Source organism: Cebidichthys violaceus, unplaced genomic scaffold (genome assembly GCF_023349555.1).
Source record: "Cebidichthys violaceus isolate CVI_PGR_0920_01 unplaced genomic scaffold, fCebVio1.0.p SCAF_28, whole genome shotgun sequence".
Classification (NCBI taxonomy): domain Eukaryota; kingdom Metazoa; phylum Chordata; class Actinopteri; order Perciformes; family Stichaeidae; genus Cebidichthys; species Cebidichthys violaceus.
Window position 1 is genome coordinate 2816458 of NW_027176461.1, and position 13429 is coordinate 2829886.

Here is a 13429-nt window from a genome sequence, read left to right on the forward strand (position 1 = left end):
ACGTGGCAGTGGGGTTCATTGGGCTTTGTGTGATTGCTGTTCATCCCAGCATGCTTTGTCATGCATGTTGCTGCTCCCACAACCAAGATTACCCAGTTCATAGGATTTCCACCAACATTCACAACATTTTCAAAGCTTGTTCTCCCCCTTACGTCATTAGAATATAGATGTGAGAAAGAGAATCAAAAATATTTCAGAAATGACATGCCTCTTTCACATGCTGTGAAAAAGCAAAGCTTGTTAAAGAGAAGCTGCCTTTCTTCCCAATACAGTTTTGCCAGATGCTTATATAGTATTAAAAAAAAAAAGAGAGGTAACCTTTGCAGCTACGGGCAAAAAAAAAAAAAATGTCTTCAATTCACGTGTGACAGCAGAATGCTTTGAATGAAAATAAAATTGCACATTATGCTCTTGTTGTGAACATGTGGAGCCTACCCATTGTCAAGTATTGTCCTTTTTCAAAAACTTCACATCTATGATTAGGGGATGGCAAGCTGGAATAAGCCGGGAGGTGGGCATGGAACGCTGGTGAGGACAATCAAGTATTGTGAACGCTGCCCCGGCTTCCTCAGTGCGCCCCTGACCAAACCCAGACCGCGGGACCCCCCCCCCCACCCGCCTCGGCCCCCGTGCTCCGAGTTTAAACAACTTTTCTGCTTTGTTGAGATGGCATCTGGTTGCCTATTTTCTTTCCTATCCTTTTATTTCCTGCCATTTTTTCGGAGGCATCTCAAGTTGCAGCGGCTAAAAGGAATGGCAGATGGCTGGAGTAACAGACACTCAGCAGCACAGTGGACACCGGCAGCATCCAGGGCTGCTCGTTGGGAGAGGAGGGCTGGGCTATGGATGAAACATTGGGTGTGTGTATTGTGAAGGGCCGGGAGGGAGGTGACGAGGGGGGGGGGGGGTCCCTAACATGAATTCTCAAATCTGCATATGAATCTAAAAAAAGGGTTGAGCTTAGCTAAAAATGTGGGCTGGCCCGATGGACAGAACAAATCCTGCATTCCCGTATTCTTCAACTCATTCCTACAGTAAATACTTTGCTTTATAAACTAAACTTTGTCTGGATGTGCTGTAAAGACACATGGTAGACAGGATGAAGGAAACCACCTATTACAGCTAATATACACAGACAATAGTGTGGTACAGTTATCCACCCACTCAACCGACTTCCCTTTTCGTTTAGCAGCCATTAAAACATGCTGCACTAAACAGTCATCACTCCCACTGAGGCACTTAATGACTGTGGTTACATCAGTTTCTAAACGTCGTTCCTCACTGTATGGCCTTATGTAAGAATTAATTTTCATAGTAAGTTACTGAGTGGAAAAATAGCCCAGATCCAGAAGAGCTAATGCATCAATATTATCGTCAAAAGAACCCAGCATTTCCGCTCTTTACTCAGCCCAGTCTGCCTCACGGTGAGGTTAATTTCAAATGGAGAGAAGAAGGGAGAGACCGAGCGAGAGGGAAAACAAAGAGGGTCTTTAAATGGCCCCGCTATCCCATTGGTCCCCTCCGCAGCAGTTCAAACAAGGCTTTAGATGACAAAGACATCTTCCAGTGCGGCAGGTGTTAGTCTCAGAGTCTGCCCCAGGCAAACAGGCACACTCCAACAGGAGGAAATGAGGGGGGGGGGTGGAGGGAGGAAAAAAAAAAAAAGAAAGAAAGAAAAGAGAAAAGTGTTTGCTGGGGGAAGAGATAAAGGAGCGCCACATGCAGAAGCGAGGGCCAGAAGTGTAGCCGTATTGTTCATGCTGCTACTTAGTCAGGTGCTAATTGTCCCCACCGTGCATCACTTTCAATTACCAGCCTGGCCTAAACAGTAGGACACCCCCCAAATAAACAGCCTGATTTTTCTGTCCCCTTCGCTTTGTCAGAGCACTCAGTAAGTAAAGCTTGGTTAGTGCTGAATGAAAAAAAGGAGGGGTGGGGGAGGAAAACAGCCAGGATGAGTGATCGAGCGACGGGGTAGGCCGCTGGACGGAAACAAGCTTCCGGTCTGACTCGGGGCTTACCTTCGCCATATACAGTATTTGGACCTTTTAGATATTTTTAATCTACAAAGGGAAAAACAGAGTAGAGCATCATGTGAGAGAGAGCAGCGGACACACACCATACCACACTGCAGCGGAACACAACACAGCGCTGCTGAAAAGTCCGCTATCTGAAGGGCTGGACGAGCGGGATTTTCAGACAGCTTGTGTGTCGTCGAGGTTAGTCGTCACTGGAGGGTTTAAAAGTCAGACACGGTTCACTGATTTGGGTGATGACTTAATCATGAAGTGCCATTTTGTTTTTCCTGAAGACACCTCTAAGGCCATAATGTCTGATGGTACCTGATTAATCTGTCCAATTCACACATTTCAAAATCAGGGCGATTTTGAAATTCAAAGCATGAATGGTGGGCAGTTCACATGGCAACAACAGAAAAATACATCACCAGTGTTACTTTTGGAGAGGGTTAGGGTGAGAGAGTCATGGGAGATTTGAAGTTGTTTTATCCATGAGAGGAAAACAAGTATCGCTTTCTATTCATTTAGAAAAAGGTTTAGAGGATGAAAACACACAACACTAAAACAAGACAATAAAAACGGAGCAAAGCAGTGCAGGTGTATCACAACGAGGGCAGAGCACGGTCTGTATGACAGATGGACTGGCTCATGCAGGAAGCCGTGACGCCGGTGTGAAGTTACAGGGTCAAAGTGAGGTTGCATTCAGGATCATGGTGGACGACGACACTGTGGAGGATGCTGAAAAGCCAAAAAATGTAGAGAGATGACCGGAGAGGGCTGAGGGTAAAATGCCTTTCACTGGGAAGCGGTGAAACACTGAGGGAGCGCGTCATTTAGCAATTAGCATGCAGAATCTGGACTTGGAACTTGAGCCTGACTTTTCTTTTACAAAAGGGCTAAATCAAGCGCAGCCCCCCCCCAGTTATTTGATGATGGCGGGGTTCAAAGTGACCTAAATGAATGAATGGATGGATGGATGGATGGATGCTGGTGGGATGCGGCTGGGCGTCATGCCTAGTGTGGAGGAAGCAGGCAGAGTCTTACAGTCCAGTTTGGCCCAGGGGTACTCCATGTCCCAAACCATCCCCGGCCAACGCCTGCACGCTGTCGTGGAGCATGGATGACATGTTAGTGGCAGCAATGGGAGCCAGAGCAGGATGGACGGACAGACAGATGGATGGGCGGGCGCACGCGCACGCGCACACACACACGCACACACGCACACACACACACACACACACACACACACACACACACACACAGGAGGGCAGTAAAGCACATTTCAGAAGGGTGAGAATGAGGAGCAGCGTCGGCCAGCCATCAATGACACATTGAAGCTATATGCTTGATGGGACACAAAAGATCAGGATGATTAACTACAGCGATAAAGGATACTCGGATGCATTATTCATGTGGCCTAAAGCATTAAATACATGCCTTTAGTTTATGGATACGGTTGAGAAGAAGACACAAAAACACACACACAACGGTGGAGGCTAGGAGTAACTGTTAAAGTCAATTAAACAACTAATTGACTGATGGGAAATTGATCTGCAACAATTTTGACAAACGAATAATTGTTTGTCGTTTTTTTTTACAGTCGCTGGTTCTAGATTAGGCAAATGGGAATTTTGCTGGTTATCTTATATCCCCCAGTAGTCGCACTTGGTGTGTGTGTGTTTTCTTAATGTTACATTAGGCTTAAATTCTTGATTTGTCTGTAAAATATTGTTATGTTTCTTTAAATTTACACACATTTCACACTAAATCACAGATTCACATACACACTGTATTCTGTGTCTGCTTGTCCCAGCACTGCAGTGAAGCTCACTGGTCCTTATAATGAACAATGGAATAGTCAAACCCAAAATGTCACATTTCCATGGCTGCACCATAACATAAAATAGATATATTCTATTATCTATTTTTTTTTGCGGAAATTTACTGTTAGAAATGTGCTTACTTTGACAACACTTAAATTTAAATACAGTTATTTGGACAAATGACCCCCGAGATGAGTCAGTATTTAAAATGACAAACATCAGCAGCAAAAGCGATTTGTGAAATTGCTCAACAGCACCGTTATAATGGTTAACGCGCAAGAAAGTGACTGTGTTACAGTATTGCATGGTGCAAGTGAGTCCTGGATACAATGTGAATGGACACACGCGCACACGCGCACGCGCACACGCACGCACGCACGCACGCACGCACACACACACACACACACACACACACACACACACACACACACACACACACACACCTTGTAATCCATTTACACACGTAGATTCCGGAGAAATACAAATTGCTGTTCAGAACGAGTTTCCGCAGCAGCGAGGGTGACACAACTGCCGTACAGACTTCATTATGTTATGGCCTCTCACATTAGACACAGTGTATGTCCCATGCTGTGAAACATTATTCTCAAGCCTGGCTAACCTCTCTAACCCATCTCTTCCCAGCCACAAAGGAACCCATAGTTGAAATAGTCTATGGCAGCTACTACTTCTTGCTCTCTCTTTCTCTTTCTCTCTCTCTTTTGCCTGCAGCTCCCTCTCCACTATATTCCTCTGTATCTGTATTTCTTCCTCTCAGTCCTTCCCTTTCAGCTGGTTTGGTGCTGGGTATGAGAGGAGGTGACAAGAGGTCGGTCTGAGGAGATTCTTTGGGCAAACAGTATGGTAATGTAGGCGAGTACCTCTCGCCTGCCCTCAACAGCCTGAATATCACACCTGCCGTCTGAGAATCTGAAGTCCTTCACACACTAGCACATTCAGACATATAATTCTCACATGCCAGCATACAGGAAAGAAATATTACATACATATTCAACCACCCTTAAAGCATATCAGCATTGACAGGTTTGAAAATGACAAGACATCTATGGTGTGGTATTGTGGAGAGCTTTCCTTGTCAAAACAGAATGTGTGTTGTGATCCGATAGAGTGGAAAAGTGCAATTCCGTATTGATTTCAGTGCTGTTGCAGATCGATCAGAGCTGCTACAAGAAGGAAGAACACGATAAGACACGTTTTCCATTGTATTCATCATGGACTGATAAGGGTGCTGTGCTGACATCCGCGAGCTGCTGTTTGACGGTCGGATCCCTTAAGTGTTGGTGAATGAGCTCATGAAGACGCGCGCGCACGCGCACGCACACGCGCACGCACACACACACACACACACACACACACACACACACACACACAAATGTGCACCCTACGGCTGCCATTTAACAAGGCTGCTTATATTCATAGGAAAGTAATTGCATGGAAAGATGCAGTTTGAAACAAGAAGAGATGAACAAAGTAGGGTGAGTGGGGCTTGAGGAAGCGGAGAAAGCGGAGTGTTTGAAGTCAGTCGGACGGCGTGAAGAGCCGATCCCGTCGTTTGATATTCATCAGTGAGCGTAGGCGTGGAAGAAGAGTGGAGAGAATGAGGGGGGTGGAGGAGGCGACTGGGGCAAACAGGTGCGTTGTGGAGGAGGAGGAGGAGGAGAGACTAACACAGGAGAAAAGGCAAGGAGGGCAAAAGAAGGCCGGAGGAGGAGAAAATGAAGAAAGGGTGATGAAGCAACATTGGGATGAAGAGAAGGAATGAGAGAAGCAAAAAGACATGGAACGTAAAGACCATGAAGGAGGGTGTAGGTGCAGTGTGGTTCAGTTCTCACCTGTCCCACTCATTGGATAGCCAGGAGACGGAGAGAAGACCTGTGAGGCAAAGTCTTCAAAAGTCATGACCTCTCTGTGGTTCTGAACAATGGCCTCCAGGTAGAGCGCCCGCTCCTCATAGCTGGTTAGCGCTCGTTAAGGAACAAAACATAACGGCCTGTTGGAGAAGATGAAGGCAGCGAGGTGGAGTAATTCTTTGCCTCGTTTGTCATTAAACCTAAAACTCACAAAATAATCTCATTTCAGAATGTCAGTTCATAGTCACAGTTGTAAATCAAATTCCCTCCCCCCAGTGCTGCTCTGCATATACATGTACTGTGAGAGTGAGCTGGGAGAGCGAGAGGCAGGGCAGTTCCAACATCAGCAGCCTAGCCAGAAGCAGAGATGGACCAATCAGCCATGCCACACAGCCCCAAATAAGAAAGCAGTCTCCAAAATAATCATACAAAAAGAAAGAAAGAATACATCACTACTGGCGTGATGCTCCAAACCTCTCCTCTCCCCTCTCCCCCCTCTCTCCCCTCTCTCCCCTCTAATAGAACCCTGCTGCAGGCAGCATGTCTAGGACCACCCTCCCCGATGTGCTGCCTGCCACTTCTCCGTGCCATCAGGGGGAAAATTGGAGCCATTTGAAATTCAGAGTGACAAGCAGTGACTGGAGCCTGGGCAGCCAGCATGCAGGACGGATGGATGGCCGGATTTGAAATGTGGAAAGCTCAAATTAATAAATAAATAAATAAATAAATAAATAAATAAGTGAGCCTGCAAAATGGCTGCTGGATGAGGGTGGAAAATGTTCCGAATGCCATTATCATATCATTATCATAGATATATCGCGGTAAGTCTGTTGTGTAATGGAGGCAAGTGCTGGATAAAATATGGTGCAGGGAACTATCGGCGTGACAAAGGGCTGTCTGATGGCACTTTTGAGATTTAATAGTGTGTGCGCATGTTTGACAATGAGTCTGATTATTCTCACGGCTGTCTGTTGTGACCATGTTTCTTTGATAGACGACACCTAACAAATTGCTTGACAAACATGCATTCTCTCTCTCACACACACACACACACACACACACACACACACACACACACACACACACACACACACACACACACACACTCTAGTCGCTTAACATAGAGGCCCCCTCCCCCTCATCTCATTACAACTGCCAGGGTGGAATAGCACTGGGCTGTTGCTGAAGCCAAGGCTGAACCAGGCTGAGCTGAGATAGGCTGGACTGGGCCGAGAGGCTCTGGTCTGGGCTCGATAGATAGGACGAGACAGTGACTGGGCAGGGGGCCTGCTGTGGGCACATGCCGCCACAGCAGGGGCCAACAGCCATGACCAATGGCTTTGAGGGAACCGTGGCAAAGCGGGGGTGACGGGCACCTGAGCCGGGAGGCACCAGAGGGTACGATGGCCAAGCTGCTCACAGGGACAGACAGAGCTGGACAGAGACTGACAAAAAGGATAGGGTACCAGAGGAAGATCGGGATTGGGTTTGTATACTCGTAAATGGTGGCGATGTTCTGTTCCACACACCCTTTGAACCAAATAATAAGAATATAGTCATTTTACAGTCCATGTCTTTTAAACGGCAAAAACATGTAAAGCATTATTCAACCGTGGAAGGTAAAAGTTGAATATTTGCGAGGTTAAGTTAAAACAAACTGAAAAATTGACAAGATGTTAAAAAAATGAATAAAAATGGGGATGTCTACTGATTTTTTGGGGCATTTTGTTGCACAATGAGATTCTTGGATAAACACAAAATATTTGGACTTTTGTCGGGACAGAACACGGAGAAATCTCTTCAAAATAAAAGCTCCTATTAACTACCTAAAGTAGGAAAAGGGGAGTGGAAAGACAGGGCCAGGAGAAGCAGAGCAGCACCACTTTAAGCATGTGCAAACACTTCCCTCTTGAGCTCCATGTTAGTCTTCCAGTCATACCCAGACATGCAACATCACTGTTTTCTGTCACTTGCTAGAAACAGTATTGGACAAAGAGTGGGCATGCCGGTCCCTGCTGCCATGGTAACTTGGGTCACAGCTTTGTGTGGTGGGTCATATCCAGGCTTTTATGGATGACAGACACAGAAAAAGCATGTTTGTAGAAGAACAAAATGTGCCCAAATAGACGATAAGTGGAAGACAAAATAAAGTAGAACGAAGGACTTAATGAAAATATAATGGGAAAAAGTTAGAAGGAAGCCGAGAAATGAAAGACAAGGGAGGACGAGGAGAGAGAAAGAGAACCTTCCACACAGCGTGGGTCAACAGAGCCATATGGCTGTCCATTATCAGAGATGCAGATGACTGGAGGCCTGTTATTGAGATTCCTAAAGCAAATATTGACTCCAGCTGGAGCAGGCGCTCTCTCCGACTCTGACACACGCCTCTCCTCCACCACTTCCTTCCGCTGCCCTCTATCCAAGTTAGACAAATGGATTATGGTGGGTGAGAAAAAAAACTTCAAAGAATAAAATGAATGGAGATAGTGTAGAATTATCAAGAGCTGAGAGAAAATATATGACAGGCTGCCAGGGAGAAAGACTGGCGCTGAGGGAGGGAGACTAATAAAAGGTATTTTGGAGATGAGTGAAAGCGAGAGCCATAATCAGCTCACTTAAGTAAATGTACGATGCTATCTGTGGGTAAAAAAATTGCCGCACAGAAATCAGACCTGATGCACAGTGAGGGGTAATCTTTCCTTCTCTCTCTCGCACTCCCGCTCCTTTCTGCTCGTCTCTAATTACTAAGCCACGGGCACAGCTTGTTCCCCAGCATTTGCACAGATGCGGCTGCCTCCATGCAGTAACTTAATCAACGGACACTTCCAGAACGGTGATGCAAAGACTATGTCCATGTGATGGACACCAAACCCGCTGACACTGACCTATTTTTCCGGGGGAAAATAACAAAATCCTCTGGAAATGATGGATCACAAAATACAAAATGTTATACTTTAAGAAAATGTTATACGTTGTGAAAGCCTTTATTCTGAATGACAATATTACTATGTCGAACAAAAGCTCCTCTATATTTTGTGCCGTAAAATACTCTCGTAAAACTAGAGATGAAATAAATGAAAAGGAAAATGCAGACAGGTCTACATTTCCACAGATGGACTTCAACCCAAGTCACCCGTGACATAACTGTCATTTACAGCTGAACCGGGCGAGCACGACAAGCCGCTGTGTGAGAGCAAAGTGTGTTGCGCCACTTTGGGAATTTCCAAGGAACCCCTACGTTCCAAGCCGCTGCATTCCTATTAGGGAGAAGAGAGGGAAACCAATGCCAATAGAGCGTGGCAACCATTGGGATAGTAACAAGAAAAAAAGCCCTCACATGTGAAACAACTTCAGTAAGTGGAGCGATGTCTCGAGACGTGGAGGTTGTGGTTAGGGCATTATGAGGGTGAGGAGGGAGTATTAGGTTTAAAGCACTAATTCAGTCTATTACCTACAACATTAACACGTATGGGATAATGTGTTTTTAGTGGATAACGGTCCTTAACCACCCTGTCCGCTGCTCGCCCTTTCTTCTGACAAAGCCAGTGACTCATTGTTGGCACATCATGTATGAGTGTACACACTAGTACACAAACGCACAGGTCAATTATGCCCAAACACACAAAATGTAAGCGTACATGCAAAAGAACACAAATGGTGTTAGAATCCGTTTCTTTCAGCAATCTAACAATATAAAACCTGTAAAGGCATATGAGCATGTGTGTATGAGTCAGCCTACGTGTACATGCATATGTATCTGTGGGTGTGCGCACGTACGTATGTATACATATGCATGTGTGTCTTCCAGATGGCAAGGGGGTTGCTCTGGGGGAATGGTGGGGGTCAAGCATCTTTGTGGATCAAAGCCAAGGTCAGGGCAGCTGCAGTGGCCCATGTTCAAGGTGAATGGAGGCCTCAGATGGCTCTTCATTAGCAGGCTGCTCCATCCCTGCTGGACCCCATCGCCAACCGCCACCAAGCCTCATCATCATCCCGCTCCCCTTTTTCTATCTCCGTCCACAGGGACCTGTCCTGAAAACGCCTGTCCACTGGGGATCAATTTTGTGCCGCGTGTAACCCCACCCGGCGCATGCGGACACGTACACATGCTCACACATCGCCGTTTGTGCATAAGTAGGCACCCCACACACACACTAACACCCTCCACCCACACACACACTTCCCCAAAAGAGCCTATGTTGACCTCTGAACTGGTGTCTCTCTGGAGAGCAGCATCCTGACCATCGACCCTCTGTCTTTGTGTTCCTCAGTCCCCCTGCTGACAAAAGGCCTCACGCCACCACTGGCCTCTGACTCTGACACACACACACACACACACACACACACACACACACACACACAGACACACAGACACACAGCAGGTACGTTCATGGCTTCAGAAAATACGCCTCAACTTAAAGGTACTCTGAATGTAAACACTTCATATTCAGCACATTGTGTGCATCCTTGAAAAACAAACGTGCGAATGCATTTTGTTTCCCATAAAACATCAGGTGTCAAAATGTTGTTTTAAAGTTAGCATCCATGGTTACAAGTGCCGGCAGTGCTGGAATGTTGCAACACGTCTTGATGCGTAACTGCCAACTGTCAATCAACAGAAAAGTATGAACCATTAGCAGTCATTTTTTTTTAATTGCATCCCACGTGTGCTCCTGCTCATACATGTTCTGTTTGTGTTAGATACAAACGGAACATCAAAACTGATATGGCGGTAAAGTTTTGAAGAAATACCTCATCTACCTATGTTTCCTATAAGTCTACATCATGATTCTTTTTAAACATTATAGAGTCCACCTATGTTCAGGTTTATCTGTCAGTAAAAGGTCTCAAAGAGCTCAGCAGACCTATGAGATAGAACGGTCTCAAAACACAGATTCCATTAAAGTAATTATTACAAGTGCATTAGTTTGAGTACTGAAGGTACCCCAGAAATGTATTGCGATTCAAACCATCGGCATTCTTTCAAGAGTTCACCATGTGGCCGATCTCAGGAAATGTCACAGAGGTCTTGGTCAAGAAAGGACGAACCCTATGACCACTGTGTGACAGCCCATCTGGAGTTTCAGACATTCTGAAAGCATGATGGGACAAAAAAACGATTTGGTCTGAATGCCAAGTGAACGCCAGTGTTATATCTGGTGAAGACAAGATAGGGAATATCATCCCCATAGTGAATTGCAGTGGTTGCTGTAGGGATGGCTGTCGGCAGCAGGGACTCTGAGACCGGTGAAGACTAAAGTGGGTTCAGCCCAAGTGTCCCAGACTGGAATACCGTTTTGTGCTTTGTTTGTACAAAGCAATGAAAGATTGTGAAGAGTTTTTTGTTTGTAGTGTTTACTCTAATGTTTCATTAAATGAACAACAGAATGAACGGACAGACAGAGACTCACATCATTATTCTGTTGATTAAGGCAGGGCAGAGGCTGAAGGTCTAGATTAGGCAATAGAGCATTACAAGGGGTCTTAAGATGCACCATACTGACATTTCACTTCTTAAGCTCCGTTTCTATCCACTTCAGTCAGATGACGCGTGCAGCAGGGTGCCTGACCCCTGCGCTTTTGTCAAAGATGCCCTTATCATGTTGAGTGACTAGGCTAAAATCTCTTTGCTTAATGAGGAAAGTTTCATAGTCAGGTCAAGTCAATTCAATATTTATACAGCCCCCATCAAACACCACAATTTGTTCCACCCTCTATCCATAGAACCCGATTTTAGATGGAAAAATTCACCCCTGAAAAAGACCTAAAGGAAAAAATGGAGAAAATCTCAGGAAGATTTAATAGAAAGATACACAGCAGGACAAACATGGACTATAAGTACTAGACTTACAGTCCACTACCATTAGTGCTGGAGGTATAATGGTAACATGACAACAGGTACAAAGCCTAAAGTAATCAAAGAATAAGCAACTAACTGAAATGGATATAAAGGCCTCAACAGGCCAAGTGGCCAATCTCAGGAAATGTTATAGAGGTCTTTGTCAGGAGACAACGAACCAGAGGGCCAAGGACAGAGCCCTGAGGCACTCCATATTACACATCAGAACATTTTCATGTTCTATCCGCTAAGTAAGACTCGTGCCAAGGCCAGAGACACCAAATTGATTTTCCAGTCAGTCAAGGAGTAGACAAATATCAATGGTGTCAAAACTTTCACTGAGATCCAGCAATAGATGTGTAAAGGTGGAATCTGAGTCCATAGTAAGAAAAAGATCACTCATCACTTTGGTAAGTGCAGTTTTGGTGGAGTGGCAAACCCTGAAAGAAGATTGAAATGGTTAAAAAAAAAAAGATGACTGGTAAATATGTGCACCGAAGCTTGCTCTTTCTAGCGCGTCTGAAAAGAGTGGAAGGCTGGAGACTGGGCAATATTTATTCAGAGACTCTGCATCAAGGAGTGTATTTTTTAAATAGAGGTTCAACCACAGCAGTCTTAAAGCTAGTTGGGGTAGCGCAAGTCCTTACAGATACACTAACAATATTCAGCAATCAGGAGAACTGTGGAGCACTTCAGAAGTCCTTCTCTGTGAATTATCTCTAATCCTCGCTAGAAACCACGCAGGCTACCCCGTCTACGCTATCTGTGAGAGAATGCTGACTAGTAGACTAACACAGCCTTTTATTAAATTAAAATAAAAAAACAACAACACCTTTACCCAACATAGAAACAATAAGGATCCAAGGTATGTTTACATTATCCTCAAAGAGGACACATGACCGACCACCACACCTTAAGATTCAGGGAAGAACCTTTAAAAAAACTCAAGCCCTATAATGAAAGCAAAAAGTTTGCCATGCATGGAGAGGAAACACTCCCTATGCTTCTCAGGCCTCCACAGCAGCAGCCAAGGTTAATCCTGTTTGTAGAAGCACTGGTGGTAAAAAGGCCTCTTGTAGTGAAGAGGGACAGTTTAGAGATGAGGTGGAGAGTGCCTCTAGGTGCTTGACCCCCCCCTCCTCTCTTAGCCTCACATCTGCCCATTAACCTGGGCCAATCAGCTTGACCTTGGTGAGGAGAAGCGCTCACATCGCCACTGACTCCCAGCAGTCACATAATTGGCCTGTTGAGAGGAAGGGATGGGGAGGTGGGGAGGTGGGGGGGGGGGGGGGGGGGGGGGGCTTGGTTGTTCCGCTGTGCCAGTGCAGCAGGGTAAAAAAAAGCAGATGTGGACATTATTTTTTGTTGAAAGGCACAGTGCCTCACGTCCTCATACCACATGCACTCTCATAGCAGTATATCACACAAATACCGTCCCTCCATACAAATACATTAAGGTGTTAAGTCTCGTGCTTAGGTGGTGAACTAGAAAGGAAAAAGTGTCAGATTTGAAAAATGATTGGTAGCAAAATCAAGCTAGACACACCTTTAAATGACTTGCATACAGGCTTTTGTTGCCAGTCATTACACTGCTACCATATGAGGTAATGAAAGCAGACAAGTGTCACATGAAAATGTTTAAATCAACAGGGGATCACATGCGGCATCGGTATGGACAAATGGATTGAACTGCATATGGATTATCCTTTGCTCATTATGGAAAAGGAGATAAGAGGCAGAAAAATGGCAGGAGAGACTGGGAAATGTAAAGAGGGGATACACAGGGAAACAAATTGGCGGAGACACTAAAACATAGGATGGAACTATGGAGGAAGAAGGCGGAGATGGAGAGTAGTGAGTGGGGAAGATGGAAAAGGGGAA

General features: G+C 45.4%; 1 protein-coding gene across 3 annotated transcripts in view; it reads right to left on the reverse strand.

Moving 5' to 3' along the window:
- ralgapa2 (Ral GTPase activating protein catalytic subunit alpha 2) overlaps positions 1 to 13429 on the reverse strand; it is an 85100-nt gene that overhangs the window by 2913 nt on the left and 68758 nt on the right. For all 3 annotated transcript variants that reach the window (XM_068721464.1, XM_068721466.1, XM_068721463.1), the window contains one exon: positions 5692 to 5813. In XM_068721464.1, coding sequence (XP_068577565.1) covers positions 5692 to 5813 — 122 coding nt within the window. The remainder of the gene's footprint in view (positions 1 to 5691; positions 5814 to 13429) is intronic.